At 37.7% G+C, this 17,957-nt stretch overlaps 1 protein-coding gene across 1 annotated transcript; it reads right to left on the bottom strand.

Moving 5' to 3' along the window:
- Positions 1 to 1,644: 1,644 nt before the first annotated feature.
- On the bottom strand, positions 1,645 to 6,658 carry LOC133284430 (cold-responsive protein kinase 1-like). Its single transcript, XM_061481437.1, has 8 exons — positions 6,251 to 6,658; positions 4,002 to 4,390; positions 3,723 to 3,845; positions 3,331 to 3,458; positions 2,940 to 3,153; positions 2,589 to 2,820; positions 2,294 to 2,444; positions 1,645 to 2,204 (listed from the first exon to the last, which is right to left on the bottom strand). Exons 1-8 carry the CDS (start codon positions 6,592 to 6,594, stop codon positions 1,890 to 1,892), a joined length of 1,896 nt encoding a protein of 631 aa, XP_061337421.1. The 5' UTR covers positions 6,595 to 6,658; the 3' UTR covers positions 1,645 to 1,889.
- Positions 6,659 to 17,957: the final 11,299 nt, after the last annotated feature.

The following is a 17,957-nucleotide window of genomic DNA, read 5'->3' as shown; positions in this document are numbered from 1 at the left end:
ACAAGACGACATTTCCTTATGTGAGGCATAAGACGGTGTTTCCTTATGCATAGTATGAGATGGTGTTTCCTCATACGGTATGTTGTAAGATGGTGTTTCCTTGCGTAATGCATACTTGTTATATTCTTTGGCCAGTAGGATTACATTATTGCACACTGCATTGTCATACATATTCTGATGCATGCATAGATTTTTATACTGTGTTTATATCATATGTGAGCTTAGAGGTGGAGGAGCCCTCCAAGGGTCCCTAGCTTACTGAGGTAATTATATTATCTCACCCCGCGTTATGGGGATTACCATTTCAGGTACAGGAGCCGATGGTGCTGAGCCATCGTGTGGTAAGAGGCCAGACGAGAGATATTACATGACCTGATAGTCAGGATTAGCTTGTAATGCTGATATGTATTTGGCATGGTTTTATTTTGGATATGTATATATACCATGTTATTTTTTAGAGAGCATAGACAGTGTCTATGCCATGTCGATAGTCTGTATATGTTGTTATTGATGCATGCTCAAGTCTATGTTACTTATTTAATTGCATCTCTTTTGTTTATTTGATGTAATTATATAAGTAACATCATGGACATTATTTTGAGACAGTATGATTATGAGATAGCCTAGGCCATGGATGGTTGGGCAATATGTTTTATTTATGTTGTAGAATGCCTGGATTATATTAAACTATCAATCAAGTTGAAATTCTCATAGTGAGAATTATCCCTAGTGGTCCAAAATACTGACAAAATGCTGTCCATTTTACTTTGGTCGTGGAAGTGAAAAAGTTACAATACATAAAGAAAAAGAGAAAATTTATTTAGTTAGCTTCCGCATTAATTAAGTTGAGTTTGTTGCGCTTACTATCATATGAATGTTAATTAACCAGCTGCAGACGGGGCGTTACAATCTGGAACCGGGAAGGCAAGACGATCAGAACCATGGTGGTCTGAGGCAAAAAGGCGGCGTCACGCGCAGTCACGCAGCGGGAAAGAGGTGGCACGTGTGTCCCATGCGCAGAGAATCAAGGTCGCGCGTGAGGATTCTGGTGGCGATGGACTTTGCACTGCGGGGTCGCCCTAAGGTTGCGATCTTGTCTGTGGCTGGTCGGAGTTCAAAAGCTCATTGGAACAGTGTTTTCCGGAGATGAACAGTAGCGAGAACAATATTTTGGGGCTGTTGGGGTCATTTTGTGACTGGAAAGCGTCCGTAGATTGATAGATTTGGGAAAAATGAGTTAATCGGTGGTCTTCTCGGTCTAAAAGGTTCCTGGAAAAATTTTCCAGTGGCGGCAAGAGGAAAACAAATAGAGTTCCGCTCTAAAGGTGGCAGTTGTGGAAGCAGAGCCTTCAAAATCTAGAGCTCTGATACCAAGTTGAAAAAAGGAAGGATAATATTATATTAAATTGTGTATAATACAAACAAGAGGATACAATATATAGAAGCCTAACGAGCTTAAAGGAATAAATCCAAAAAACTAAAAGGAAAGAAATCCTAAAAAAAAAGGAAACAAATTCTACAAGAAAACAAATACAATTATTTACAACATTCTATATTACTTGAGAGATAACATCCCATGTAGAAGAATAGGACTAACAGAACAGGCAAAATAAGAACTCATTTTAGAGGTAGACCACTCCTGGTCAATCCCCTCTTCATTAATAAACTGCTTCATTATCAACAAAACCATTGATTCTATTCAACGAATTAAATATCATAGTAATCACTATTTCACAATATACTTCGTATTTGAAGTATTAATATACAATTTTTTTTTTTAAAAAAAAAAAATTGAAGTAAATCCTGTACTTGTTTTTTTTCTTTATTTCTCTCTTCAGTTTTAAGCTTCAAATCCCTTAACTGGACATCCATGCTTCTACTTAATATATTCATCGAGCTGATAGTACAGAAGTGGAAGCAGTAGCTTTAGATGTAGAGGAACCAGTTGAGGTAGAGTTGTCTGCCCTGGACCTATAGTTTGTTTCAACAAAGACAGGCATAGTTGGCTTCATTTGCTCCAGCAAGTTCTTACTTTTGAGTAAAACTACTACTTCAGACATTGTTGGTCTTGCAGCAGGTGATGCTTGAGTACACAGCAAAGCAATCTCTATAACTTTCTTCATTTCTTCTGCATCATATTCATGAGGGTCCAATGTCTTGTCAACCAACTCCAAGTGCATATCTCCCTCGTACAATTTCCATGCCTGTTAAAGTAAAAATCAAAGTTCATATAGTGAAATGTTAAAAGAAAAGTGCTACTCTTGTTGTTATGTGGTTCTGTCAAATTGCTTACCTTTTGAAGAAGGAATTCACCATCATCATCTGCCCTCAATTCACTGCTCTTTTGGCCACTTATGATTTCTAAGACTACAACACCAAAGCTGTAGGTATCGGCTTTCACTGATAACTGACCATGGATTGCATACTCAGGTGCTGTGTATCCCCTAAAAAGGGCACAATGTTTATAGCATAATTGATAAAAGAACGTTTCTATATAGCATGGGGGTGGAACATCAAAAAGAAAATTAAAAATAGTTGTCTCTTTTATTACATCTACCTCTCTAATAGAAGTAAATGTTTGGACTTACAATGTTCCAGCAAATTTTGTGCTAAGATGAGATTGGTCCTCTGGTAGAAGCCTTGCCAACCCAAAATCAGCAATTCTAGGCTGAAGATCCTCATCCAAGAGGATATTGTTAGTCTTTATATCTCTATGTATGATGCAAACGTGGAAATCCTCATGTAGATAGGCCAGACCCCTTGCTGTGCCTAAAATTATATCGTACCTTTGTTTCCAGTTGAGAGAACCCTTCTTTTCACCTGTTTTGAAAATTTAAATACCTAATAGAGTGAGCAAAAGAGGGGGCAAAAAGAAGAGGAAAACATATGTAATAGAGATTCACAAAAATGCTTTAATAGGAGATTGACATGAGTTTTACCAAATAAGAATCTGTCCAAGCTGTTGTTTGCCATGTATTCATAAACAAGGATTCTCTCTTGGCCTTTACTGCAACATCCAAGAAGTCGAACTAGATTCCTATGATGAACATTGCTTATAAGCTTGACTTCACTTTCAAAATGTTCATCCAACTTGCTGGATTTGCCTAAAATTAATTTCTTGACTGCAACTACTTTACCATTTTTCAGAGTACCCTGTTCCATAAATTGAGGATTGAGAATTTTTTTTAAATTATGAAAGTAATTTATATCTATAGAGGAATAGCTTATAATAAATTTAACCTGCACTTAATATAAACTCACACTCACTCAGAACCATGCTTGTTTTGAACATGCACTCCACTAAAATGTTAGAAAAATAACCAAGTTTACCTTGTAAACATCTCCAAAACCTCCTTCTCCTAGTTTATTTTCATCACTGAAATTTTTTGTTGCAGACTTCAAATCTTTATACCTGTAGTTAACTGGACCTCTCAACTCAGTTGCTCCCAATATGTCACCTGATAAGAAAAACATAGTTATGAATCTCTCGAGAAAGAGAAAGAGATTATGCATTCCATAGTAATTGATTCATTGGTAAAGAATAAGCGGGTTAGGATTGTGATGTGAAAATGGATTAAAAATGTAAACCAAGGGTTTAAAAAGTCTTGTGAACATGTATTAGAAGAAGTCTCTCTTGCAAATGGTAGCTTCAAGCATGAACTGATTTGCTATTGAACTTTTGTAAGAAATAATCAATTCAAAGACTTTCCAAATTGTCTCACCTCTAGGAACCCTCTTGGGTTTCTTGTACCCTCTAAGCCAGACAAATAGTGCAAGGAGGATCACAATAAGACCTACACCTCCAACAACACCACCAATAATGGCCCCTTTCTTGCTTGAACTTCCTGTGAGATAGGAAAGCAGTTAATCCCAGTTCCAAATCATATATACTATTCTAAATGTTGCTGTGCATAGTGCAAGCAGCCACTTGACCATTTTTACCAAAATATATCATCATTCATCCAAAACCAATGTAACCAAAGGAACTATTCTCATTCTACCTTTTAAGAAGGGTGTGATATCAATTGTCTGGTTATCAGCAAAGAAGGATGTCTCAGAATATCTCATAAAACACCCAGCATCAAATGCTCTACCATCTGTATTGGGAAAACAACTTTGTATGTTGTTGTATCCAACTGTTAAGCAATCAAGACAACCACTCTGTGTGACATTTTCAGCACATTGTGCAATGGCATAGATGGCACCACCAGCAACTTGTGTCTTGGTAGCTGCAAAGAAACCAGTAATTTTGGGTGTTGCTATTTGCAGATCCATTAGTGCTTGTTGTGCAGCTGCATCAAAAGCATTGGCTCCAACTGCAGTCTGATTTCCACAAATCATACTATTGCCAGGCATAGTGGTCTGGTCAAAGAAGCCATTGCTCTCATACCTCAAAACACATTTAAAAGTATCGAACATCAATGTCAATTCTGACTTAAGTTCATGAATTGCCAACCAATGATCTTGAGATGAAAACATAATTTGACAGTCTATGCAAAACTAATCCACATTTTCAATATGTAATGATGTAACCTTAACTTGTTTAGACAATAAAATTGAATAATATATACACACATAGAGGGATAAAACAAATTGATCAACATCAAGAATATAAATCCCAAAGTCCTTCCAGAGTAAACAATCTGTGTTGGAAACTTCTGCCAAGAGTTGTTTGGCAATGTAACTAGAACAATTACATTAGTAATCTAGATTACAAATCACGTCTTAAAAAGAATACGCCTAGATAGTGAATTGCATAAGACCGATTTTTCGGTCGAATAGAAGTCATATAGAGTGTATAGAAAATCATTGTGGCATACACCATACTAGTTCAATATATGTATATACTCTATATTGTTCAACTAATAACATCTTAGCAAATCAAGTTTACTTCTCTTTATACATGTTTTATTTTCATGATTTAGTTTTAAAAATGGGGTCATCCTTTTCATTAAATTATAAACAAAAAATGTCTTATAAGACGATAGTTATATGATCATGCATATCCTGTTATGTTAATTTTTATTATACTTCTTTTGGGTCAATTCAGGTTCCCGAAGAAAGAAATCCACAGATATATAAAACTAATCTGAAATGAAACCACATAATAATTATATAGCTCTACTCCAAAGATTTTATCTAGAATTCTTTGGGGGCGCATAATGTCAATGGAGCCACCCTTGATTTCTTTAAGCATTTTAATATTCTTTAAAGCACATTAACATATGGGAAAAACTATTCTCATGTTACATAAGATAAGTTTTTTCTCCTACACATCTTTCGATAATTGTGTCATCTTTTTTTTTTTCAGATGGTGGATCCCACTAACTTATTTCTATGACATGAGATAACTTATCTCTATTAACGTGATATTAATAAAATCTTAATATATATATATATATATATATATATATATATATAGGGCTTAACATTTCTGCAGCAGCAGTAGATAGTGTTATTTACAGCTGACACAGAAAAGTGGGCCCCACGACTTTTTAAAAAAAAAAACTCAGGATCCGTTGCCGTATCCTAGGATTTGGACGCGGATCTTACTTGCTGTAGGTACAGCAGCTGTAGAAATCATTGTGCCATATATATATATATATATATATATATATATATATCAACTCGCATGCCCACATACACAATTATACCCACGAGGCGGCATAAAGAGAAAAATAAAAATAATATGCATATGCAGCCACAGAGCTTGACAGCTATATAATATTGATGAATAAAAATATATAACTCCAAATGATGCAACTTCAAGCCATTCATTAGACACGAAAACCGTTAAACGAATCTTACTTTGATCTCATCAAATCTCCATAACATGTTCCGCAAAAAAACAAAGGAAATAATTTTGCATTATCTCATATAATCAGAGACAAAATAGTGGACACCACAATCTTATTTCTGTTGCATGAGATAATTATCGCATGCAACATGAGATTAATAGATTCCAGAAACAAAAAACTTTAAAAAAAAATTGTGATAACTAAATAACTTTTGAAAACAAACAAGAAATAAGCAATTTTAGTTTTTTCAAAAAAAACAAAATTTAAAAATAACTTTTCAAAAAATTATATTATAAAATTAAAAATCGATTTCTTGAACCTATTCAGACACAACTAACAACAATACTGTCACACTCAAATGTTCAAGAAGACAATAGAACAAATACAATGAATGATATTATTTATGAAGCATATGAAATAAACAATGAAACAAATAATAGGTGGAATAGTACCTAAGAAAGCAACCATCATAAATGACACGAGCACCGTTGGCACCGGCGGAGCAGTTGCGGATTTGGGCGGAGGCGGTGGCGAAGCAGGCGGAGCAGTCAGTGTTGGAGAGGTAGTTTCTGCACTGAAACATAGCATAGACAGGGTCTGCTCCCTTGGCTGCTTGTGCTGTGGCAAAGTGCTTGCTTTGGTTGTTCACCTTTGTTCTCAAATCTTCCAAAGTTGAGTTCAGATTTTGGTAGAAGTTTGACAAGTTGGTTGCGTTGTATTGGCTACAACCCTTGTTGAGTAAACGAGTTTGAGGGTCTGCTACTGCACCATGAAAGCTCCACCATGACCATGACATGAATAATGTAAGGCTAAGAGCTTGAGTTGCTTCATATTCTTATGAGTCTCAATTTTGTGTTAGAAAATTGGAAGAGCGGATGAAGAATAAAAGGAGGAAATTGAAAAACGATAGCTTATCTATATATAGACTATAATAGAATGGTTTTTTGGTTTAACAACAATTGTTTTTTTATCATAAGGTTTTTTTTAGTAAGTTTCTTATTTATTTATTTATTTATCTTAGACTAACTTTTCAAAGAAAATGAAGTAGTGATCGTTGATGTCACGGTGGACCAAGACAGCAGAGACTTCGTTGTCAACACGCAACTAGTGCAAAAGGAAAATGTCTGTGTTAATTTTTTCTTAACACCTTATATTTTTTGGTTAAATTAGTTTTTAAAATATCAAATGCATCTTTTGAGAGTTTTTTTTTTAATAAAATAAAAAACTCTCAAAAGATGCATTTGATATTTAAAAATTAATTTAACCCAAAAGTATAAGGTGTTAACTGAAAATCTCTTTAATGATTTTATATATCTCTAATATGTTGTTCGTACGAGAGCTCATTGAATTTAAAAGATGAATAATGCACATGTATGCTTACCTGTGCTAAGAAATTTCACAAAAGAAAGTGGGGGCGGTAAGAATTGAACCCGTAACACCGGATTCCTAAAAGCTTAAGTTGTTAAGTGAATGTATCTTTAATGGTTTTTTATATCTCTAACACACTCTCTCACACAAGAGCCCACTGGGCTTAAAGGGTGGTGGACAATGCACGGGCCCACCTACATGTGATGAGAAATTCTACAAAAGAAAGTGGGAGCGATGAGGATCAAACTTGTGACATTAAGGCTCCCAAAAGCTTAAGCGATTAAGTGAAGATATCTTTAATGGTGTTATATATCTTAATATGCCCCCCGCATACGAGAGCCCACTGAGCTTAAAGGGTGGTGGACAATACACAGGCCCACCTACCTGTGATAAGATATTCTACAAAAGAAAGTGGGGGCAGTGAGGATTGAACTCGTGACACCAAGACTCTAGCACCATATAAAAAATCAATTCAATCCAAAAGCTTACGTTGTTGGATGAGGGGCTTTTACTGGTTTATATTATTCTTTAACACACCCTCTTGTGCAAGAGCCCTTGAATTTGAAGCGTGGATATTACACAAGCTTAATTTTTTATTTACCTTGTGTTTATTTAATTTCACTGAAAAGTCGGGGGCTGTGAGGATCTAACTTGTGACCTTATGATCACTGAAGCTCTAATACTATAGAAAGAATTAATTCAACCCAAAAGCTTAAACTATTAGGGCATGTTTGGTGCATAGTATAGGATAAGACCTTATAGTATAAGACCTGATAGTATAAGGCCTGATTGTACAAGACCTAATTGAATTTTAATACTATTTAGCGTTTGGCATGATATTGTATAAAATAACATATTGAATAAGATAATATCATCTAGTATTTGATAATGCACTTAGAGCCAGCAAAACGGGCTCAGCTCGACGGATCAACCCGCCCAACCCGCCAAACGGGGCGGGGCAGGCTCATTTTTTGGCGGATTGATGGCGGAGGTGGGGCGGGCCGCCCACTTTGCCACCTCTAAATGCACTGTATAATACTATATAAGATAAAAATAAATACTTTTAATAAAAATATCTTTTAATAAAAATATCTTCTAATAAATAATTTATATAATTCTTCAAAAAATGTCGTATGATATTAATGTTTATAAAAATCAATTGATCAGTGTGTCCAAAAAATAAATAAATGTTTATAAAAATAAAAATATTCAATATTTTGAAATTGAATATATTGAAAAATTAATTTTTATTTTAATATATTAATATTAAAATAATATATTAATTTTTGAGAATTGCACTGGTCAACGATGTTAATACACTAATTTCTTATCAGGCTTAATCCCTCCCCCTTAGGCCGGATTAACTTATACATCATTTTGATATATTAAGGGATTCTGCTGTATAAGCTTATACTATACAGTGATCACATCAAACAACTGAAAATGTCATAATGTATAATATAAACTTATACTATCAGACCTTATACGTCACACTAAACAGGTCCTAGTCTCTTAATGCTTTTATATATCTAATTTTTACCTCATTACTTCGTCTACCATAATCAATGATTTCTGTAATATCAAAATTGTCTACTGTTTATGTTTTTGATCGATGATAATTTTAGATCTTCTACATTATAAAAGTCAATAAATCAATGATTTCTGTAATATCAAAATTGTAGAATTTTTTTTGCTCCAGATCTCATGTGATCCTTTCATTCAAGAGCTGACATTTAGACAAAAAGTTATTTCTTATTTCTTTTCTCTCTTCTCTTCTCATTACTTGTATGATTTTGATTGATCTGAATTACTGAATAAATAGTGGTCCGGAACAATTGAAATTCTTCTCCAAAATTGTCTACTATTTATGTTTCTGATAAGATTTTATTAATAATAAAGAAGGCATTTTTTTAGCAAAATTATATAATAGTGACACGTAGGAGCAATAGCATTCTCACCTAAGGTTATCCATCAATTATCATGCATCACAGAAGTCAATGTTACAGTTCTGCAAATAATGTTTGGCCCTCAGTCAGTGTAGTAGCCACTCTAGAGCAGTGCTGCACAGCACATATTTACCTTTCTTTTCGTGGAAAACTAGGTCCCCACCTAGTAATCTGTGGCTGCCAGAAGAAGTAATTGATTGGAATGATACTGGTTTGGTTTCTTCTAATAATAATTCAATTGTCCCAGTTCCAAAAGCGGCAATCTGTACAGTTTAGTTTATGGGCAAGGCTTTTCTCATGCTACATGAGATAGTATTATCTCATGTAGAGATATAATTGAGTGGGTCCCACGATTAAAAGAAAAGAAAAAAAAAATGTTGGCTCAGATTGCGATGTATCTGTGACATGAGATAAAAAAATTTATGTAACTTATTTCTCTTAGTTTATTGGATAAGCTTTGAAAAAAGAGACCCATCATGTATGGGAAACTTGTGTGCAATTTCTTGGTCCCTGTTGAGGGATTTGGGAGTACAAAAAGCATAATTCTATTGTATTTTCTATTACTGAAGCTGAATATGTGCATAATTATTAGGGTCCCCAACTTTTACGTTATAGGAGAAGAAATATTTTTTGCAATGAATTAAAACTATGTATTATAATATGGGTTCAAATCCTAAAAATAGTCTTTTATAATTATGCAAGAGTAAAGTTGCGTATAAGAATTATCTCCACTCCACACTCGCTGGTCGAGTTTAACGGAGAGTGAATTTTTTTTAAATTAGTACTATGTATTATAAGTAATACATAATTATAATATTAAAGTTAATTTTTTTCTTTCTTCCACATCAGCTGACAATTTTTGAGGAGAAAAAAAAAAGCTTTTAAATTTATAATTATACACTACATAGTATTAATTTGTTGTAAGAAAAGAAAACTTCTCCTATTATATAAGAGCTATATTTCCCTAATTATTATAGGAAAAACATCAATTAATTGATTTTGGATGCAAGCCTATTTATTGTGATAATTCTAATACCATAAGCATCTCTAAAGACCTGTTTTGCATTTTAGGACTAAACATATTCACGTTAGACACTATATTTTGAAGGATTGCACTGAAAAAGATTGATCAAGCTAAATTTTTGTTCAACTGAACTTCGAAATGCAGATATTTTTACTAAACCATTGAATAGTGATAGATTTGAAAATTTTCAATATTTAGTGCGGAAGCATCTTTTTCATCAAACCAGAAACCAAGTGGGTAAAAGCAACCTATGTGTGCATGCAGTTCTGCAGCAAAATTATTTCTCATAATAGTCTAGACATGTGATCAATTTGACTAATTGAACCTGACTCAAATAGAAAACATTCCATTAGCAATTAAATATTGACAATTTTGGCATATTCAGCAAACACTAGGAAACGTTAATACAATAATAAGGCATCATCATCTTCCTCTTTTGGCATCGTTAGGATGCATATAAAGTGAATTAGGGAATGTTAGGCAGAGTTGTTACAGGAGACATCCATGTAGGCAGAAGATAAAATAGCTATCCGGGAAGCCTGAAGATAAGGATAAAGCCTAATAGTGTGCTTGGCAAAGGATTGAAGAGAAAAACAAGGCAAGAGTGAAATCTTTCTAAAGAACATGAAGACCGGAGATGCAACATTCATGGGATCAAAGAGAAATATTAGGAAATGGATCCTCTCACATGAAAGGAAATAAAAAAAAATGACATAGTCATTTGAGAAGATCATAATCATATAAAGGTGAATCAATAGTTATGATTTTGTAACTACCTATTTTAATATATTTTTCTTTCTTTTCCTTTATTATCATTGATTCATCTTTTTTTAACATGAAAATATGCATATCCGAAATATTAGGCCCCACATAACTATGTCATGTTTTTTTTTAACATGAAAAGATGCATATCCGAAATATTAGCCCTCGAGACCAAAAGGATAGTGGAATGTTTGAATCAATGATGTTAAAACCGGACCGACCGGCCGGCTGGCCCGAAAATCGGCTCATCAACCGGTCTGATTCTTGCAATGGAGGGACACTTCATCTTGGGAAGAAAGAAAACTAAAACGAAGCTTCTCGGAATATAAGTCTGAGAAATCGACAGCAAATCAACTGGAATGAACATCAGTCTGAAGAGCTGAAAAAGACATCAGCCTAAAAGGCTGGGAAAGGCATTGCTGCAATTGGGATACAAGCCGACGAAGCCACTTTAATTGAAAAAAATCTGCGGACCAGGCAACAATTGGGAAAGACATCAGCCAAAAGGGCTGAGAAAGACATTGCTGTAACTAGGATACAAGTCGGCGAAGCTAGAGTAACTTGAATAATCCGCGGACTAGGCAACAACGGAGATAAATACTGCAACTGGGATACAAGCCGACGAAGCCAGTGTAACTTGAATAATCTGCGGATCAGCAACAACACAGATAAATGTTCCCCCTAAGAAGAAGAAAACACAGCTAGAATAAACAAGATTCGGTCAGAGAAGAAAAGATGATGCACCACGGATGACAGAGACACACGACGTGACGAACTGGAGATTTCTTAACAATCTCAGATCAACCAACCAAGACCAAATCCAGCATCGGAATAGGGAGGCTTCGCAATGGTGAAGACGGCGGCCGGAAAGGAGGTCTTATGCGTAGTCACGCCCAGAGGCAAGATGCTGTTGTGCAGAGGCAGAGATGGTTCTGGCCAATGCTAGTTGTTTATGGTGGTTGCCTGGTTGGGTCTTCAATGGAAGACGGGAACGAGAAGAAGAAACTAAGAAGCAGAGAGAAAGAGAGAAAAGGAACAAACAGGAAAACCAATCCCTCACGGAGGGTGATATCTCTCTACTACCATATTAAAATTATGAAAAAGAGTAAGGAAAAGCGGACAAGGATTCCTCTCGTTAGACTCTAGATACTATGTAAAACAACAAGAGACGAAAGGAACATTGAAATAAATCTGTATATTGAATTGATTCAGGAGAGTACAATTGTAACACCCCGTTCTAGAACCGGTTTGTTAACATCGCATTATGATATTAAGCGCAGTTACAATCACATGGGTTCAATTAAAATCCGGATAAATTTTTCATTTTAAAACGTACCGAACTTATAATACCCAATTTCGTGATCATAACCAAATTACCTTGCGGAAACAGATAAATTAAGCTTAACATCATGTTCATTTTCCATTTTTAAACCTTTAATTTACTTCTTGTTTAGTTCAATACTTCTACTATATTGTAGGTTTCTTCATTAGCTACCTGTGGCTTCAAACCGTGCTCAAATCGGAGCACTGTAGCCCAAGTTAGGACAATTTGGAGCAACACAAGAGAGTGTTGGTCACAGGCCCAGCGCGCTTCAGCGCGCTACCGGGCGCTCAAGCACGCGCTTTCGGGCGCTAAAGCCTCCATCTGGGCGCTTAAGCGCACGGAGGCAGTAAGCATCAGCATTTCCAGTGTGGATGGGCGCTTAAGCGCGCAACAGGGCGCTCAGGCGCGCTAGCCTGGGCGCTCAAGCTCCCACTGGGACGTTTTAGCGCGCAGGGACAGAAGCATCTCCTCCTTCAGTGGCGAAGGGCGCTTAAGCGCGGACCAGGGCGCTCAAGCGCGCAACCCGGGGCGCTTAAGCCCCACCCTGGGCGCTAAAACACGAGGGGGCAGTAAGCCACCCAACTTTCTGCAGCAAGGGGCGCTTAAGCGCACGCCAGGGCGCTCCAGCGCGCAATCCTGGGCGCTTAAGCCCCCACTTGGGCGCTCCAGCGCGAGGAGGCAGAATGCATTGGCACTCGCAGGGGCAGCAGGGCGCTTGGGCGCGCTCCTGGGCGCTTAAGCGCGCTGCCAGGGAATTCCAATTCCCACATTTCTCAAGTCCAAGCCTAGGGGAAAATGCATCCCCATTACAAACCACAAATGTCCATGCCCCAAAACTAAATCCTAGCACTCATCCAACCTCTCCTCATGAGATTTGGCTAGAATTTGGGCAGCATGACCTTTGTTTTCTCATCGTTTACCAGTTTAAACGAAGAGGGTACCTAATTGATTTTCAGCCCAACCAATTCAACAACTCAATACATAACAAGCATGCATATATTGAATTCCAAGTAGGCATCATTTACATTACATATCCTTTACAAATCATAGAACTTAGCTTACAAAACACTATGATCATTCCCTTGGCTCCCATCAACAAAAGGTGTAACCAAAGGCATGAGCATAGGCTAAGTTCATCCAATGAATCAAGATATACAAATGATCATGGGCTTTCAAAATAAAATCCTATACATGTCAACTACAAAAGGCATGCATAAACTCAAAGAAGTGCCATATTTCATGCATAATCCAGATATGGCCACTTGCCACTAGAGGCTCCTGCAGCATCCTTACCTGAAAGGGGGTCCCCACAACACGGGGTGAGATATACGAATATATCCAGTAAACCAGGGGTCCTTGGAGCATCTCTCCACCCCACAGTTCCATATCAGTGTAATAGCAATAACAATAATAATGCAGTAAATACATATCTATGCAAAGTGCAATACATCTCCAGGAGAAATCCCTCGAGCTCTCAAGCTGTCCTAAGGAAACTCAGATGCAAATAGTCCTACTGGCCAGCTAACTACCAAGTATGATTTACGCATCGTCATGCCACATACCAACATAGGGAAACACCATCCTATGCCACACCAAATGCATACACATACGTATAACAAAGCATTACACTATTTTATTGCATTTATATACACAATCACAACCTCCACCCTTTCAGGGCTTGGTAGAACCGTCAAGGGAATTACACCCAAGGTCCGAAGGCTTACCTCAATGCTTCAGTCAACCTTTGTTCTTCACCAACAGTTTCAGCAATCAACTTTTACAAACATACACCTATCCAATGGAGCTAATCAAGCTCCATAGCTTGCTCCAATGGTTGATCACTCACGGTTGGTCCAAATGTCTCAATCCTAGACATCACAAGGATCCAATCAATCATTCAACTCATTAATTGTTCAACATGCTAGAATACTAACCAATCCAAGCATGAATTTTCCAATATTATGAACAATTATCAAAGGACTATCTAGGCTCATTTCCACCGATTAAATGACATTCCTAGCATTTTCCATAACATGCTCTAAGCTCCATTCTTCCTAGAACATAGCTAATTCAACTACATTTCATAAAAATCCCAATTTACTATTCACAAACCCTAACTCATGCAAATTCCAAAGAATCATGAGGTTCAAGGGTTAGAATCTTACCACCAATGGTCACACAACCAAGGATTGATGGCTCCTCAAGCTTCAATGGAGGTAGAAACTCTCAAAACCCCAATTTTCACCAAAGGGCCGAATTTTTGAGAGGTAATATCTCTCTCCACAATGCTCCCCACTCAAAACAAAGCAAGGATTATGAAAGAGGGAAAGATTTAGAGTGGTTTAGGCTTTTGAATCACCCAAAACGGTTGGGATTTGCTCCCTCCTCTCTCTCTTCTTCTCTCTCCCTTTCTTCTTCTTTTTCTTCTTCTTCTTCTTCTCTATTTTCTGGCGTCGACGAGTTTGGGGAGGGAATTGGGTTCCTTTAGTTACTTTATCACTTAACATAGGTTAAGTGGTAACATGTGGGTATTAGTTCGCCTATCTATTCAACTCCACTAATTACCAAACTTTACCCAAAAGTCTGGAATATTATTCTAGGAATATTACTATTTTTATTTTTATATTTTGGGTACTTTCACCAGTACCCATTTATACCCCTTAATCTTCACTGAGTACACTTTTTAACTCCAAAGTGACTCAGATTCATTTAATTTAGCATTATACTTAATTTCACTCAGTATAACATGCTTAATTAATTAATTATACTTGATTTACTAATTAATTAAGTTGGGCTATTATAATCACCCCACCTTTTAGCGATTTTGTCCGCAAAATCAAGAACGTACCTGTCCTTAAACTCAGGATATTGCCGGAGAAGCTCATCTTCCCGCTCCCAAGTGGACTCTTCAGGCGTCCTTCCTTCCCATTGGACTTTCACCATAGGAATAGATTTATTTCTCAGCTTCTTCTCATCTCTTTCGAGTATCTTCAGTGGTCCAATAGGAGTCTTCAAATTCTCCCGGATTTCAATATTATCAGGTTGAACCACATGAGAAGGATCAGCTACATATTTCCTCAGCTGAGAAACATGAAACACATCATGTAAATTTGCTAATTGCGGAGGTAAGGCAAGCTGGTAGGCAACCGGTCCCACCCTACGAAGAATCTGGTAGGGTCCAATAAATCTCGGACTCAGCTTCCTCACTCCAAGGGCTCGTCCCACACCCGTAACCGGTGACAGCTTCAGGAACACATGATCTCCCTCCTCAAACTCTAGAGGTCGATGCTTGAGATCATAGTAACTTTTCTGACGATCCTGAGCCTTTTTCAGACGATCCCTAATCATTTTAATCTGCTCCGTAGTCTCCTGAACAAAATCCAATCCAAACCGCTCTGTGTCTCCAACCTCTGACCAACAAGTAGGTGTCCTACACCTGCGACCATACAAGGCCTCGTAGGGAGCCATACCCAGACTAGCATGAAAACTATTATTATACGAAAACTCAACCAGCGGGAGATATCGATCCCATGCAGTACCCTGCTCCAGGGTGCAAGCCCTCAGCATATCCTCCAACGTCTGAATGGTCCTCTCAGTCTGACCATCCGTCTGTGGGTGATAAGCAGTGCTCAGTCTCAACTGAGTGCCAAGAGCCTCCTGCAATGCTCCCCAGAAGCGAGAAGTGAACTTCGGGTCCCGATCACTAACAATGCTCTCAGGCACCCCATGAAGCCTCACAATCTCCTTCACATAGAGCCTAGCCAATCTCTCCGCAGAGAAATCTACCCGAACTGGCAAAAAGTGTGCGGATTTTGTCAATCTATCCACAATCACCCATATAGAATCATAACTAGCCTGTGTTCGCGGCAATCCCACTACGAAATCCATGGAGATACTCTCCCATTTCCATTCAGGAACATCCAGAGGTTGTAACATACCAGAAGGCTTTTGATGCTCAATCTTTACCTTCTGACAAATGAGACACTTAGAGACAAATTCGGCAATATCTTTCTTCATACCAGGCCACCAGAAATTCATCTTTAGGTCCTGATACATCTTTGTAGCTCCCGGATGAACTGTAAAATGACCCTTATGAGCCTCTGCCATCACTTCTTCCGCCAACTGCCTAGGTACAACTACACGACCCTGATATAATAGTATACCCTCATCATTGCAGGATACACCACTCTGACCTTTTAGTCGTCTAGCACTTTCATTTTGCAGCTGGGCTTCTTTGATTCTGGTCATCAGTTCATTCTCAATGCTTGTGATTTCAAAGCCACAAATCTTACATGGAAAGATTTTAGACAATTGAATATCTCTGAACCTCTCAATCACATCATAATCTCTAATCATCATGCTTGATATGCTCACAGATTTACGGCTCAGTGCATCAGCTACAACATTAGCCTTGCTAGGATGATATTTCAATTTAAAATCATAGTCTTTTAGGAACTCGGTCCACCGTCGTTGTCTCATATTCAGCTCCTTTTGATCAAACAAGTATTTCAAACTCTTGTGATCGCTGAATATTGCAAATTGCATTCCATACAAGAAATGCCTCCACTGCTTCAACCCAAAAACAATTGCAGCAAGCTCAAGGTCATGGGTTGGATAATTTTCTTCATGCGGTTTCAATTGCCTCGATGCATAAGCTACCACTCGCCTATCTTGCATCAGTACACACCCCAATCCCTTCTTGGAAGCATCGCTGTATAGCTCAAATTCACCTTCCGGGTCGGGAAGTACTAACACCGGAGCGGTCGTCAGTTTCTCCTTAAGGCTCTGAAAGCATTCTTCACATTCTTGTGTCCAAACAAATGGAGTATCCTTCCGGGTCAAACGGGTCAATGGCAACACCATGGCTGAAAATTCTTTAATGAATCTCCGGTAATAACCAGCCAAACCCAGAAAACTTCTTATTTCTGTTACTGTCTTGGGTCTCTCCCAATCAACAACTGCCTCTATCTTGCTAGGATCAACTGCTACTCCCTCAGCAGAGATAACGTGACCCAGAAATTGCACTTGAGAAAGCCAAAATTCACATTTAGAAGGCTTTGCATATAACTGTTTCTCTCTGAGAATTTGCAACACAGTTCTCAAGTGACCTTCATGCTCTTCCTTACTCTTGGAATATATCAGGATATCATCAATAAACACAATCACGAATTGATCCAGAAACGGCTTAAATATGCGATTCATGTAATCCATAAACACCGCAGGAGCATTAGTGAGTCCAAATGGGATTACTTGATACTCATAATGTCCATATCTAGATCGGAAGGCAGTCTTCGGAATATCTTCCTGCCTAATTCGGATTTGATGATAACCCGACCTCAAATCAATCTTTGAGAAAACACAAGCACCCCTCAACTGATCAAGCAAATCATCTATGCGAGGGAGAGGATACTTGTTCTTAATGGTAACCTTATTCAACTGACGGTAATCAGTGCACAATCTCATGCTACCGTCCTTCTTCTTAACAAATATGACTGGTGCTCCCCACGGGGACACACTTGGCCGGATAAACTGCTTAGCCGAAAGCTCTTCAATATGTTTCTTTAACTCGGCTAATTCCGGTGGTGACATCCTATACGGAGCCAGAGAGATAGGCCCCACACCAGGCAACAGATCAATCGTGAACTCAATCTCTCTATGAGGCGGAAGTTGTGGAATTTCATCTGGAAACACATCCACAAACTCCCTCACCACGGAAATAGTGCCAATCTCCTCAT

The sequence above is a fragment of the Gastrolobium bilobum genome, unplaced genomic scaffold (genome assembly GCF_033153095.1).
Source record: "Gastrolobium bilobum isolate Gb01-03AN ecotype WA unplaced genomic scaffold, APGP_CSIRO_Gbil_v1 utg64618, whole genome shotgun sequence".
Taxonomy (NCBI): domain Eukaryota; kingdom Viridiplantae; phylum Streptophyta; class Magnoliopsida; order Fabales; family Fabaceae; genus Gastrolobium; species Gastrolobium bilobum.
The sequence above is the reverse complement of the archived record's forward strand: the minus strand, read 5'-3'. Positions and strand labels throughout refer to the sequence as shown.